The sequence below is a fragment of the Olea europaea genome, chromosome 1 (genome assembly GCF_002742605.1).
Source record: "Olea europaea var. sylvestris chromosome 1, O_europaea_v1, whole genome shotgun sequence".
Lineage (NCBI taxonomy): Eukaryota > Viridiplantae > Streptophyta > Magnoliopsida > Lamiales > Oleaceae > Olea > Olea europaea.
In genome coordinates this window covers 32185867-32202217 of record NC_036237.1, presented here as the reverse complement: position 1 = coordinate 32202217, position 16351 = coordinate 32185867, and the positions used below count along the sequence as shown (strand labels likewise).

At 31.2% G+C, this 16351-nt stretch overlaps 2 protein-coding genes across 2 annotated transcripts; both read right to left on the bottom strand.

Moving 5' to 3' along the window:
• Window positions 1-10008: 10008 nt before the first annotated feature.
• Window positions 10009-11269, bottom strand: LOC111407508 (pentatricopeptide repeat-containing protein At2g21090-like). Its single transcript, XM_023037030.1, has 4 exons — window positions 11205-11269; window positions 10864-10953; window positions 10502-10680; window positions 10009-10460 (listed from the first exon to the last, which is right to left on the bottom strand). The coding sequence occupies exons 1-4, from the start codon at window positions 11267-11269 to the stop codon at window positions 10009-10011; spliced, it is 786 nt and encodes a 261-aa protein (XP_022892798.1).
• Window positions 11270-11504: 235 nt separating this feature from the next.
• LOC111401598 lies at window positions 11505-12754 on the bottom strand. The gene has a single exon (XM_023029410.1). It carries the CDS (start codon window positions 12523-12525, stop codon window positions 12061-12063), a length of 465 nt encoding a protein of 154 aa, XP_022885178.1. The 5' UTR covers window positions 12526-12754; the 3' UTR covers window positions 11505-12060.
• Window positions 12755-16351: the final 3597 nt, after the last annotated feature.

The window sequence follows — 16351 nt, the reverse complement described above, 5'->3', positions numbered from 1 at the left end:
CCCTCACCCCCCCCCCCCCTCCCCCGCCCCTTCTTTTTTTGATAGGTACATCACTTTAAACTTTTGAATACAATCCAAGTTAAGATACAAAACCTAATTTTATATAGTCAAAAATGCAAGTCATGTTAAGATGTAACTGGTCTTTGCATGGTTTCTATCATTGAAAATTGGAGAGATGCTTAGTGTTTAGGGAAGGTTCACAGATTTTTTACGGGCAAGACATTTGACAATTTTGCATTGAAAGATAGTTAAAAAAAATCGACAAAACAAGTGCTGCCAGCATAGCACTTGTAGAACTACTTTGAACCATTCCCCTGTACAAGGGGAATTGTTCTGAAAATTGATACAATTATAGCGAAAATGTTGTGATTAATGTGCTCTTTTTAAAGTCAAGGACCAATTTGTTATTGGTGCAATAAATTGAGGATCAATAGAGTGATTATGTGTATATGGAAATAATGCATGGAATCACGTCTTTTATTGGGACCGTTCTTCTCATACTCTCTCTCTCTCTCTCTCTCTCTCTCTAATATCTAGAGAAAGTTCCAAAAATCTGATGGTTTGTATGTCTATTGGGAAGTACAAGATGAGACGTATGGATTCAAATAGTACCAAAATTTTGGGACGTTGATGTTTCGGAATACTCATATCGCACATTTGGTAGAGTTTCTACTCCTTGTAAATGATTTTCTAAAGGAAGATAGTTATTAAAAAAACTCCTTCTAATCAGATAAAATACTTTCAGGAAGTTATTCAAACATTAGTTTCAGACTGAGAAACAAGACTTAGAATGTGTGATTGATAGTTGTACATTTTAATTGAGCATAAAATGAAGATTTTCGTGACTTCTGATTAAAAAAAAAAAAAAAAGAATATATTCTCTGTTTAGAAGTCAACTCACTCGACTGTTGGATCAATGATCTTCTAATTACATAATTCATAAGTATATATACAGCCGAATAAAAAATAGTATATGTGTCGAATGATGAACATTCCAAGCTGACTCTAGCGTGACTATTATACATTTAACAGCTAATTAAATAAATAATTATGCATTGATGTGATTAAATCATTATTATATATAAGTAATCTAGTTAGTGGGCTGATTGTATTATTATTTTAATTACTACGATACTAATTGTCGTACGAATTAAGTCAAAAGTTTTTGATTAGTGAGGTCATTGGATTCTAACCTAGGCTCTTAGCAAGAATTCGATGCATTATCAATAAAGATAAGAATAATAAATTTAAAGGGATTTTTTTAATAAAAAAGGATCATTTACCATAGGTCCCTAAAAATATATTGTTTTTTTTTTCTTTTTTGTTACAATTTAGTTTGTATACGACATGTTAACTATACTTGGCATGTGGTTGGTGACGAACAATTGTAAAATTTGAAATATTACAATTTAAAAGTTTTAAAATAAGTAATCTATCATATTATTGTAAAACAATATAATACAATCTCGTTATAAGAAGCGAATAAACCACGCGAAAAAGGGCTCTCATCATAGATTGCCTTGGACTAAAATGTTACATTTTAAAATATTTTCTTACCAAGATAAGGCCATTATTAAAAAAAGTTGTTATACTGTGAGCTAGCTCGTCTCTATAGTCGATGTCTATATCCATAGGCCAATATTTATAAAAATATAACTATAAGCATAAAATAAGTAAGAGCCTGTTTGGGAATGATTTTGAGAATTGATTTTTTGACTGTTAAAAGAAAAGTGGAGTCCACCTGTGAAAGAAGAAGTCAAATATGACGACTAAAATAGTAAATTAACGATCAAAAAATCAATTTTTTAGAAAAAAAAAAATTACTCCCAAACATGCTCTAAATAAGAAAACAAGATCAGAGGCTATGGAAAGAGAGCATATGGTTCGGCCAGCTTTTGCTTAGGTCTGTGATTCCCACATTGCATTGAAAATGACAGTCAAATGAAGAACGGCTACCTACCTATCTAATAGGAGAAATTCTAGGTTTAAATATTACTTCTTCTACTTTTTATTTATTTATTTATTTTTATTTTTATTGAGTTAATTTGTTATATTTACCGAAAAAGCAACTTCACCCATAAGATAAGCTTAAAAATTATATACAAATATACCCTACATTGTATTCTCATACTTTAGAGTGACGTTTTTGTGCTGATAGCTTCCCTTTTAGGGACAAGGATCAGCATAAAGTTAGACATGTCATGCAATTTGATTTGGTTTATATCTTTAATCTTTTCTTTTACATAATGAGTAAGAAAGAATTGAGAAGAAGGTCCAATTTCTTATTTATAGAAAATCAAAACAAATCAATTCTCTATTTTATTTGTTTTACAGATTGAATATATTCAGATATGGTCCATGTCGAATATAAACATTAATAGACAACACATTTCATTGTGATTTAAAAATTATGTTAAATTTTCTATTTGTAACTTACCGAAAATATTCATTGAAATCCATAATTCAAATGCTTCTTTTTTACTTGGAGAAAATATATTATGAACTACGTATGACAAGAGGGTTTCTGATTTTCGAGGGAAATAAATAATAATTGATGATTACTTGTTAAATTTATAGATAAAACTATATTTCACGCGTGTATAATTCGAAAGTAATATTTTATTAGAAATATTTTAATTGTAACTCTTAATCCGAACGATAAATTGATATTGATTAATATTTTAATTTAGGGACTTCGATTTTTTTTCCAATCATAGAGGCGTGTTTTAACAAAATAGGCAAACGAAGTACAGATTTTGAGAGGACTAGACCTCACATCGAGCAAGTGATAATCAAAATACAATAATATGCCTTATCCCAACAAGTTGGGAAGTTTACGAGAAACTGAAATGTGTTTTAGTCAAATTTAAAGAATTATTTTAGAATTAAGACGAGAATGAGAGAATAAGATGAGATGTTAAAAGGAAAGTCCACTGTCCAAGCATCGAGAGAAAATGATAGTTCGTTTCTTTTGTGGGGGAATAAGGAGTGTTTGGTTTTGGGGTTTCAATTAAAGTGGTTGGCAAAATATACGCTCATCTCATTTCATTTCATTTTACTTTTTTCCATCCCAAACGATAGAAAACATCTTGTCATTCTAATTTTACATCCATTTCCTTCTTCCTTGGACACAGAAAAATCGATCATGTGAAAAGACCATTCTGACCTTCCATTGAAAGAAGAGAAAATAAAATATAGGGCAAGTAGAAAGGCAAAACCCCAAATAATGCTATTTATAAATCCACACACTTTGTGGCATGCAAAAGAAACACTGAAAATCATTGGACAATAAAAAATATATAATCATAGAGTTCTTTGATCATCACTTCATATTCGAACACTTGGAATGCACATTATAGAAAAATTGAACAAAAAAGGCAACAAAGTTACGAGTTAGGCTTTTTTTGCCTATAATATTTGTTTGGTTCTTAATAGTTTATCATTCACAATCACATCCCCGATCACGTTACTAGTAGACTCTCACCCGTCCATTTTATTATGTTAAGCCCCCTTCGAATATATTCTTCTAAGATCAAACCACTCTCGAGAACAAAAAATTACTTATTAGGTCAGTGCAAAACATATCCAAATCGCTAATTCACATATCCTTCTGAAGAAGTATATTATCTACTTTAAAAATGTTCCAAATAGATGGGCTTCGAAGCTCTATTTTTTGAACTAGCAAAACCAAAATTTAAAAACGAAGGTATGAAATTCTTGTATGCTAACATAACTCTATTTATGGTTGACATTTTGACTTTTTCCATCGACGACTATTCTGAAAACACAAGAATTCAATCATACAAATGAATACATACAAAACACGTCAATTCATCACTATACACGATCATACTTGTCGATAATCCGTTCATGGGGTAGTGAGACCACCTTCACGGTGTTCAATAAAGTTGTAATGCATTTATACATTAAGTGGCAACGACTCCATGATCATATATATATCGATAATCATCTGGACTCTAGATGGATAACATTGCTCTTATTGAATAGTATGGCTGCTAACGTTGAATCAAGGGCATCATGTTACGTGGCAAGAAAAAAATCAATTAATAAAGAGAACGTTCAAAAAACAAAGGAAAAAGGATTCTGCTTTATTAAGCTTTTTATGGGACAATTCTCATCTCATAGCAGGATCTTTACCATCATTGGACACTCATTGCATAATCAATTGTTACATAAGAATCTATTCAGAAATTCAATAATATAAATATAAAAAAAAAAAAAAAAAAAAAAAAAAAAAATATATATATATATATATTTTTAAAATACTAGTAGTCATTCAACTTCTAGAAAAAATTAAAGTTGGTTAATAGATTTCATTTTATTTTAAATTAGGCACTGAATTGACTATTCTTTGCAATTTGGTTACTCCATCTACATTTGTTTGTTTGATTAATGGAACAAAATATGGATGGATGCTTAAACTGTAACTAATCTTTAAGTGCAATGACCAAACATTAAACAAAGTTTAAGTTTAGTGGCCAACATGAAATTTTGTTAAAATCGCAGTGTCCCCCTTACGTTTTTAGAAGTTTTATTAATAAATAATATCATTTTCCAGCTTTTGTCTCCAACTTTTTTTCAGACGAATTCTTGTGTATACTGCAAAGAGAAAGCATAAAGATTTGCGAATGAAATTGTGAGACGTGGTGATACGAGAGAGCAACACGTGGCAGAGAAATCTTGTTATATTCCTATATGCCATGCTTACAAACGTGTGTGCATGCATTTGTTACAGCTTTCCATGTCTAAAAGAATAATGCTATCTAATATTATTGGTGCCACAATATCAATCTAAGTAATATTAAGTGATAAGCTAAATGAAATGTAAAATTAAATAATTTATGTAATTATAGCTCTCATTTAATCCCATAGTATTATTACCTAAGTTGTTTTAGTATCAGTGATACCAAATAGCATTATTCAAGTTAAAATGCATAATTCTCTTCAAAAATTGCCCAAAAGACCATAAAGAAGTCCATCGTTTATACGTGATCATGTTTAATATGTGCACTCGATTAACCAGTTTGATCCTCTTAAGGGTCTCAAATGAGGAACCATGAGAGAAGCGTCAACTCCAACTATCGTCAATACATGCTGCATACTATATATTAGACAAGCTGTCCTTCCCACCTCCTTTATGACGTTATTGAAACGTCTGACTCAATGAAATCTGTCCATAGAAAATTTGGATCAGAGAAAAATTCACTCATTCTTAAAGGTCAATGAGACGAACGGAAAGGATGTAAAACCCTCCATTCATGATTCTCTTGTAGAATAAATTTATAATTTAAAGAAGATAACTACTTTCGAATGAAAAGAAGGTTTTATTGATTCTACATCCTTTCATAATAAAGAAAATATGCTCCAGCCCCCCAGGGCACATCCGAATTGGTGGAACAATCACTTCGCTGGGACGCTGGAAGCAAGGGTGGAGAGTTCGATTCCTGGAGTTAACACTGGGTGCTAAAATGGAGGGGAAGCCATTTGGTTGAACAAACGCCCAGCGAGGAGAGCTCTCTTTGCGGAAGGAGTCCAAATGAGTTGTGGAAACCTGGGAGCCAATAAGGGCACATCCTGCGATTTACCTCCCTGAACTGCTGAGGGGCCGGAGGTTCAGGGACAAGGATCTAGTCGGACGCAAGCCCGGACACCTTGTAAAAAAAAAAAAAAAAAAAAAATATGCTCCTGTTTGGACTCCATTTTAAAAGGAAAAAAATACACTTTTTCTTTTTCATTATTATTCACACATTTTACAATAAAATAATATTATACGTAAATTTATGACTTTTTTCTTATTTTTTAATTATACATTTTCTTAAAAATCATCATTCCAGAATACATTTTTCCCCAAAATCTATTTTTAATATTTTCCCAAATATTTTGAGCATTTACACTTTTTATATCATTTTGAGAAACAAACACGATACATTTTTATTTTTTTGTAAAATCGTGCTAAATACCTAATCTTAATCTTTCAACTATTTTTGTTTTCCTATTTTTAAATCTTGAATTAATCGAAAAAGTTACACAAAATGTATTGTTGTCCGACAAATTGATTGGTACTTTTCTTTGTTTTGTTCTTAATGGATTCGGAAATGACTAATTGTCTTTCCAAAATAGAGTGCAAAACATGTGTAAAAGCATAAGCCATTAGTATGAATACTATTTTTGGAAGAACGCTGGTGTGCCCAATGGAAAGCATAAAAATAAGCTTGTGGATGCCATGTTATGGGAATCTAGAAGAATAAGGTGAAAATTATAATGTACATCTTGTTGAGCATTTACACAATGGCATCCCTGACTATAGGTGGGATAGGCGATCGCTTAAAACCTCACTTTGATAAAGGTTCCAAATTACATAAAGTTAATTGGTTAAAGAAAAAAAAATTGTTTATGAAATTCTTTAAAATAGAATTATCAATAAGCAAATAGGAAATTAATAAAAATTGAAAATACAAAAATCTTTAGAAAAGCATATAAATATCATAAAGCTTATCACTTACATTTATTTAGGGAAAATTGCAGCAGAAATATTAGCAAACTTTCCTCAAACCTTTAATTTGTTGCAGTTGTCACCCCTAATCTTTACAAACATTGCAGGTGAAGTCATTTTGGACGCTTTCCATCCACAATTTCGTTAGTTGACCAAAAATATAACTTTGACCATATTGTAATATTTAAAAAAGGGATAAAAGTGTAAATGTCATTTATAGTATTAAATAATAATTAAATTTAAAAAAAAAAAAAAAAACCTGTCTTCTTCCTTCCACCCCGCCCAACTCAAACCCAAATTCCGGCGTGTGGTGGGGTGGGAGAATGCAGAGAAATCTCTTTTACAACCACAGCCACAGTGATGGAAGAGGAAGAGATGATATAATTGAAATCATAGTCACAAACAATCTGAATCCAGGGAGATGAGCTGGCCCTCCTTGAATTGGGACTCCTAGCGAAGTGATGAGCCGAAGAAGAACTAGGGATTGGGTTAGTTGCTGTAGCCATCAAAAATTATAATTTTCGTTTAGGGATTTCTATTTTCCAAATTAAGGGCTTCAAATTTTTCCAACTCCACCCAATGTCGAAATTTGGGAAATACATTAACCATCCAGTATGTAAAGACAAAGAAATATAAACAAAGTACAAAAAAAAAAATACCTTTGTGAGTGTGGAAACTAGTGGGCTTGCAATTCTTTCCATTGTAATAAACTGGAGGACTTTGAAACCACAATCCATTATTCTATATTCTATATTTATCAGCCCTCCCAATTCCCATTGTTGCCCAACAGCATTTTACCGATTTTTTTCTCTGCATTCTCCCACCCCTGCACATGCCGGAATTTGGGTTTGAGTTGGGGGGTGGGGTGGGAGGAAGAAGACATGTTTTTAAAAAAAAAAATTTAATTATTATTTAATACTATAAATGAAATATACTCTTTTAACCCTTTCTTAAATATTAAAAATATGGTCAAAGTTAAATTTTTGGTCAACTAATGAAATTGTTGATGGAAATCGTCCAAAAGGGCTTCACCTGCAATGTTTGGAAAGATTAGAGGTGACGAATGCAATAAATCAAAGGTTTGGGAAAAATCTGCTAATATTTCAAAGGTTTGGAGCTCCTGTTACAATTTTCCCCATTTATTTATCATATAAATATATCACAAACATTACTTTATCTCTATATAAGTAATTTGACAATTTATCTTTCAAACATTCATTTTCTTTTCTTAACCAAACAAATATGTTTCTTTGTCTCTTCAAGTTCCTTGTCCAACTGTAACACAACATAATTTTTTTCAAACAAACAAGAAATGAATTATCTCACGTTGAAATAAAATTTTGAAGATTCGATTTAATATGTTAGTTTGGTATCACTGCGATTATTATAGCCTTACAAGTTTTTCAATTTTTCCTTTATCTTCAAAACAATGCTACAAAGTTTATAAGTTGTTATTATTATTGTTTTGCTTTAATATCGTGATAATAACCTTTTTGGATGTTTGTTTAAAATACTTTGAATTTAATAATTCTTTGTCTTTATTTATACTTTTTATTTTTAAGTTAATTTAATATGAATTAATATAAAATTAGAAGCTTATTTGTATTTGATCCTCATTTTCATTATTTTGTTATACAATTTCTCACAGTCAACATCCTCCGATTTTGTACATAAATAACTCAAATGCATATTCAATTTTGTTTTAAATAATTGCACTGACAAAATGATTAAAGAAACGAACAGACCCATTTGCCATAATTTGTATTGTATGTTGAATTTTGATATTTTACTAATTTCCTCTTCGAATTTTGGGGTTTAGTTGTCTGTAATAGATTTTTCATGATTATATAAGTGCTTGTTTGGTAGGAATTTTGATAATTGATTTTTTGACCGTTAGAGGTAAAGTGAGTCCTACCTGTGAGAAAAGAATTCAAAAATGACGGCTAGAATAGTGAAATAACAGTCAAAAGATTGATTTTAATTGATTTTTAAGCTGTACCAAACAAACTCTAAAACTTTTTAAAAAGAAGGCTCAAGTAAGAATACCGTGATTTTTCTTCAATAGGGTCCCATATTTAAAGTTGACATAAAGCCTCCAAAATATTAGGGCCGGCCTGCATTTACACGAGGGATAAAGCTTAAATTCACTAGCACGAATTACAATTTCAAAATTAGTACAAAATTCAGATTACACCACAAGAGATCTCAAGAATCTTGCACAGAGGAGAAAATCACACAAACACGAGACCTTACCTTAGTTACAAAGTCATTTATTCATCACTAAAAAAAAAAATGGCTAAACATTTTCATTTCAATGTAAAACTTAGAGATTAAAAACATTTTCAAGAAACTTTTTAAATATGAGATGCTCTCTATTTTAAAGAGACGACCCTTAAAACATCTTTAAATTAATATTTTAATTTAGAGAGTGGATTTGGTTGGCTCTCTAATTCTCTATAATTAAATAGATTCAAAATATTTTAATTTTTAATGTAGGAAAATAATATAATAATCTAAATAAAAACTAGTTAAAATAAAATATAGAGACAAATAATAAATATTTTTGAAAAGTAGTAAAATTAAATGTTACATATAAAGAGTCCGGTAGAATAATTCATAACTTCCAAAGTAAAAAATAAAGGACAATTTTAGAGAGAGAGGTGAGAGTAGTTTCATATCTTGGGTTGCCCTCAATCAAACGCCAAACTTATGAAGTAGTTTTTAATGTCATTAAATTCTGAACTTTTAAATGTATATCGCATGCAACTTCATTGTAATTTACATTGGCAACTTACAAAAATTCCCTTAAAATTAAAGGTGTTTTGAAAAATCATATAAAATGTTTTTTGAAAGTAAAAAATACTGTGTAAAATTAAAAAGTGATATAATGCTACTTTTTTTTTTTTATAAAAATTGTCACTTTTTTCACAATTAAAAAAAATGACACAAAAACTCAAAAAATGACAAAATAAAAAAAAGTGACAAACACGAAAATAACACCATTCACTTGTGCAGCACCAATAATCATGTTTTTAACACATCCAGCATGTCCATAACAATTCATATGTTGATTATGTTAAGAAAATATCACATACTATGTCACTTTTTTAAGAATATATAAAAGTGACAAATATTAAAAAAAGTGACAAACACAAAAGGTTACAAAATCTAAAAAAAAATAAAGTTTTTTAAAAATAAAAAATATTACGTAAAATTAAAGAGTGATACAATGTCACTTTTTAACACAATTCAAAAAAATTGTCACACTCAAAAAAGTGACAAAATTCTAAAAAAGTGAAACAAATTAAAAAAAAAAAAAAAAAAAGAGAGTGACACACCAAAATAGCACCATCCATTTATGTAGCACCATTAATTATGTTCTTAACATATTCAACATATCCAAGACAACGCACATGAGCGTAATGACGGTTCTAACATAATCAACATGTTTAGGACAATTCACATGCTGATTATGTTAGGAAAAATATCATATATTATATCAAAGATTCAAACTCAAATCCCAATTTTAAGAAGAGTCCATGAACCACTTTTCCTTCCCACAAGTCCATCATTCTACCACAAGCCCTCACTAAGGAATCCAACATAAATTCATTAGGAAGCGCCTCACCACTCTTTCTCATCATCTTGAACAACTCCAAAGCCTTCTGACACCCATCTTTGCTCTTTACATACCTTGAAATCAATGTAGTCCATTCAACCACACCACGCCTCGGCATTTCTTCAAAAATCTTCGAAGCTTCACTCAAAAAACTATATTGAACAAAACCAACGAGCATCAAACTCCACACTAAATCATTCTTCTCACATAACTCATCAAAAACCCGCTTTGCTTCTGTGATTTCATAACAACTAGCATACAAGTACAACAAAGCACTCCCCACTGGCTCAAATTCCTCATGTCCAAATTTCAAAACCAGCCCATGATCTGTTTTCCATTTGCCAATGACCATGAGCGTGCACAAACACCTAACAACGTTGAAATTGTGGTTTCATTCAACTTAACATTAGAGTGATGCATCAATGAAATCAAGTTCATCACTTCAGGATATCTATTCCATTTAGAATATCCAGTGATCATGGCATTCCAAGAAAAGACAGTTCGCTGGAGCATTGTGTCGAACATGTTTTGAGCTTTTTCGAGTTCGCTGGAAAACGATGTATAATATGTAGTCATGAACAGTGACCCTGCATTATTTCACCTAACTATAAACCTACCTTTTTATTTCGAGTCCCTTAAACTGTTAAATAAATCTTCCAATGGAGGCAGAAATGAATCAATTCAGCTGCGCCAACTACTCTTTCTGTCTCGCTTCTCTAAATAATATTACTACAAGAACTGTGGAACCCAAAATTCCTTATTCTTTCCCGCTGGTTTTTCTCTGAAACTTGTATTGAAGAATTCGAGTTCGAATATGAATCTAAAAGAGGAACCAGGAAGATAATGAGTGGGATTTTGATGAAGGAAAGGTATAATCACGTACTAAGACTGCAGAAAAATCACGTGGCAACTATAGGGAAAGATGCGGTCGACAGATGCTGTGAATTCATGCTGGCCAGGAAAGAAGGAAGACATGTGGAGGGTGGTTTTGAGCGTATTAATTACTGGAGTAAAGATTTTAATTAATTTTAGGGTAGAATTCTAATTTGATAATTTTGAATGGTAGTGGACCTAATTTCCCCATTTACATTTGGGCAGAAGGCTTTTAAATCATTGGGCCTTTGTCTTGAGTCCATTTCCCTGTATAACCCAACAAATTTTTCTACGGATCTCCTCCCTTCAGTCAATCGAGCGTATTTGCAACTCGACAACCCAATATTGAAGCTTCAATTTTCTTAAAATTTTATGAGATCCATAACTTTTATTAACTTTTAAACGAAGGAGTGTCCTGCTTCAAAAAGGGCAAAATTCCAAAAATTATGTTTAATTCTTTATTAATTGTAATTAAAGAAAAAAATGTGAAGAAGCAAAGGTGCAAAAGCCATAGCTCTTCAGTGATACAAATTTTCAATTTACATAAATCTCAATCCCAAAACATATATTTTACTTTGCTACATTGTATGTGCAATATCTCGAAAAATAACACAAGAAAGCGTACCATAATAAACCCATTCACAAAAATAAAGCCACAATTAGGTAACTTCCACTTTACTACCAAACCTTCTCTTTCTCCATCAATTTCCAACTTCAATTTCATCCTCAATTGCATTGCTTGAAACCCATTAATCAATCAATTTTTCGTAACGCCTTTGGTGTTTCTACAAAATCACAGACGTCTTTGTTATGACTTGAACCCAATAAATTGATATATCTTTAACCCTTTTTTTTTTTTTAACAATTGACACCGTAACCTTTATCAAGAAGTACTTGATTCTCCTTCAAAAAAACATTGATTGGATGAGTTTCTCGAAGTTGCGCAAAATAGCTTTCTCGAGCCCCCAAAAAAGCAATGGCTCTCGTGAATTGCTAATTAAACTAGACTAATCAACACGGCGGGGTGAAGTTTGTCACAAAAATTTATCAGAAATCAGTCGCCATCTCTTCGTGAAGTACTTCTCCAAAACCCGGCCCCATAGAACCGGTCCCACATTTCCCTGTCCCAATCAAGGGTTTCGATTTTTTCGCCATGGTTGTTATTGCTGCAATCTCCCACTTCCGTCGATTCATCATTTTCTCCTAAATCGACCTGGATTCCGCTCTTCTTTTTCGCCGGATTCTCCGAATTTTTCCTCTTCTTTTGCTTCAATAATCTTTTCCTCTTCCTTTTCCTCCAGAGTCCTGCGGGGAGTCTGTAGACGGCTAGGATCAAAAGGTGAATCATGGCGCATGGACAGCAACAGCACACCGCCGCGCACTCCCCCGCCGTCTCCCCCATTCTACTCCCCCGATGGTTCCCGCCAATATTATTATTGTTGTTGTTGTATTGATTGTTATCGCCGCTGCCGTCGATCCGATGCTTAGCGTTACTTTTTGTCGTTGGTGGTGACGTCATCGTTGCCGCCGGCTATCGAATCATGATCTCAACTGAGTCAACTCGGTCAAGTTCATTAAGCCAAAAAACTGAAATACTGTTACCACTTTTTGAATTTAAGTTTGGGTATACTCATTCAAGAATTGGATAATTCTACTGAGGCCCGAAAGCAATTCGATCGAGAGAGAGAGAGAGAGAGAGTTGATCGTGTTTTGTTCCTGAAAAAGAGGAAGATCTTAACTTCAGAGAAAACGACTTACTTATAGGATTGTAACCGATTTATATTATATAAAATATTTTAAAAAATAAATACTAAATTGTTTGGCAATATGACGGTTTATAGATATATTCAAATTTTAATTTTAATCATAAATTTAATTATCATTCATTTTTTCATAATTTATAATTTAAATAACTCATAATTTTTTCCAAACAAGCACTGATATTAAAATTAAAAATTTTATGTATACTTATAGTTGAAATGATATTTAAAAGAAAAAAAAATTAAAGAATGTGGAAATTTGCATCACCACCAGTCCGCCATCCCCACTTAAAACCAATCACCTCGAACATCAGTAATCAGTACAATATTATCAACTAGTGGAAATGTGACACCTTCTTTTTCTGAAAATGTGACACTATTTGTTATACCAATTATGCTAAATGAACATTCTCTTTTACATCATTGTTGATATTGTATCATGTGTCGACACGTGGTTAAATAGTTTTTTTTTTAAAAAAAATCATACTTTTTCACCCTACGGTTTCTAAATACCAGCACAATTTACACCAAAATGTAACCCATGAAATGTATACATAGCATAATTCATTGTTACATAGATAAATAGATTAATGTTAAGCATCACTAGTGTAACGTAACATTATTGAAAAACTTCATAGCTTTTATATAATTAAATATAAATTTAAGTTGTCTTTTTTTTGCTTTTAATTATTTTATAAAATTTTGTGAAGAAAAGTCCAAAACTAAGACAGGAGGGTACAGTGTTGGTCGATAAAGCCACTTAGTCAAACTAAAAAATAGGGGAGTTAAGAGATAGACTAATGTGTCAGAAATTTATTAGACTTTTTTTATTTTAATGCTTTAAACTGTTCAATCATGCATTGACACATGTTTCATTTAAATTTGAGCTTAGATAGGTAGGATGATTGTGTGTTGGTAGTATCTGATTTGAGGTAGAAAAAGCAGAATGGGCAGACAAGGCTGAATTGGGGAGAGGAATTAGGTAAAAGACAAGTAACCTACATTCTACAGGACAAGAAGTTAGATATGGATGCACTGCCGGCCCAAGGTAAAATCAAATTACAAGTACAGTAGACGGTTGCAGTTGGGTGAAATGGGATAAAAAGATTAAGTCGTTTTTGGTCCTCACTTTTTTTCAATCTCATTTTCAATTTATATTTCATAGGATCTACCACTTTTATCAATTTTTTAACCATATATGTCATCAATTTTCATAAAAATTTACCGAAATTTTGATTTTCTACATAACCAAATATGGGTTATAGCATTTCTTACGAGTATTAAAACTTTCGATAGTTTAGATATTTTAAAAGTCGTAATAGTTGATGTTGGTGCGATTCATATATCACATTAAAAAGTTAATGCCGTCGAACACAACGTAGGTTCGTATCATTAGTTTTGTTAAGGTGCAGATGGAAACAAATTTGGAAGTTTGGGTACCGAATGTAAAAATATGGTTTAAAGTTGATGTACCATTTGAAGTTGGAAGTACAGATGACATCATGACGATGGGCTTAAGTCGAGTCTTGAGATTCGTATTGTATGCTCCAAAATTAGGAAAATGACAATTTGCCCCAAAATTGGGAAAATGGATCCTAGCATTTTTGAAACAATTTTTTTTTTTTTTTTAACAAATTTCTCCAGTTTTTTTAATAATTTAAAATTTCCCTTCTCTTTTCTTCTTCTTTTAGAGGCATTGTTCTTGAGAAATGAGATATGGTGGATGGCCTGATCATAACAAGTAGAATTGTAGACGAATTTTTCGAAAAAAAAAATTTGTCGTGAAGGTGTTCATTTCTTTTATTTTTGAGGTGTTTGTACGAATAAGATAATAAATTATATATAAGCACGACTAAAAGAAATACACAAATTTCGTGTGAAAACGAGTAGAGGACCCAAAATTGAGTTGGTGTTAACCAACTATTTTATCTATAATGCAATTATATAAAAATGAAAATTAAGTATTAATTCTTCTAGTCTCGATTGGTTAAAGATTGTTGTTTTCGTAACTGAGGTCAAGAGTTTAATGATTGATATTTCTCTCCCTCCACTTCACGTCAGACAAATTAATAATATTAAATAAGATTTTTTAATCTGTATGAAAAACAAAACAATCTTATATAAATGGGACGGAAGGAGTATGTTTTTGCAGCTGGTAAAATACAATGCATAATAACTAACTTAAAAGACATAATACTTGATGTTAGTGAAATTCATATATTGCATAAAAAATTAATATACCTTTAGTTTTTTTGAAGGTGCGGATGGAAACAAATTCGGAAGTTTGGGTACCGAATGTAAAAATATGGTTTAAAATTGGAAGTACGGCCAGAGGCAGAGGCAGTGATGGGGTTAAAAGTCGAGTCTTGAGATTCGTATTGTATGCTCCAAATTAAGGAAAATGACAATATGCTCCAGAATTAGGAAAATAAAATCTAGCATTTTTCAAACTTTTTTTACAAATTTCTTCGGATTTTAATATTTAAAAATTTTCCTTGTAAAGGCATTGTTCTTGAGAATTTAGATATGGTGGGTGCCAGTTCATAAAAAGTACAACTGCAGAAGAATAAAAATTCTACGCATTATGTGTTCACTTCGTACGAATAAGAAAATAGACAAAAAGAAATACATAAATGGAAAAAATTCATATCTAAGAAATTAATTATGAGCCATTTCAAAATTATAAAATAAGGTTTAAAGTTTCAAATATCAAATATAATTAAATTCTATTTATGAAATTATTAATTAAAAAATATTGTACTAATTAAGTATATTAAGATCACAAATCTATACAATTTCGTCAAAAATTATCAAATTAGTTGGTTATAAATTATTTATAGGTTACAGATCAAAAATTTTACAAGTGACAAATTATTTCTTTGTCAAAATTTAAAAAACTTATAGGTCACAAATTATTCTAAATCACAGATCAAAAATTTTATAAGCCACAATTTATTCATCAATCACAAACCATAAATTTCATAAGTTACAACTTATTTAATGGTAAAAAATTATCAAATTAATCGATCACAAGGAATTTCTCGATCACAATTTAGTAAAATGTAAGTCACAATCACATTTAGGACAAAATATTAACTATTGATTAAAAATCAACCAATTTATTGGTCAATCAATCAAATAATTGGTCACAAATTATTTTTTGATCACATATTAACTAATTTATGATTATAATCAACCAAATAATTGGTCACAGCAACTCCCCATTCCCACTCCACCCCGCCCCACAATCGATTTAGTTAATAATAAATATATAAAATAAATAAAATCCCCAATCCATCTCCAGCACCACCACATCTGCCTGTATCAACAAAAACCACCGCAACTGTCGATCTAACAACACCACCACCACCACAAACGCCAACACCTAGATTGCATCGCCTACTCTACTACGAACCACATGATAATTTAGAAACAGGAAAGTAAACTTTATTGCTCTAAGAAATCAATGAAGTGATTCACAGTAACATGCTTTATTTATAGAGCTGAAAATCAATGATATATGCAGCCACTAACTCCTGATAAAATGCTAAAGACTAGGTAAATGTGAAACAAACTTCAATTTGA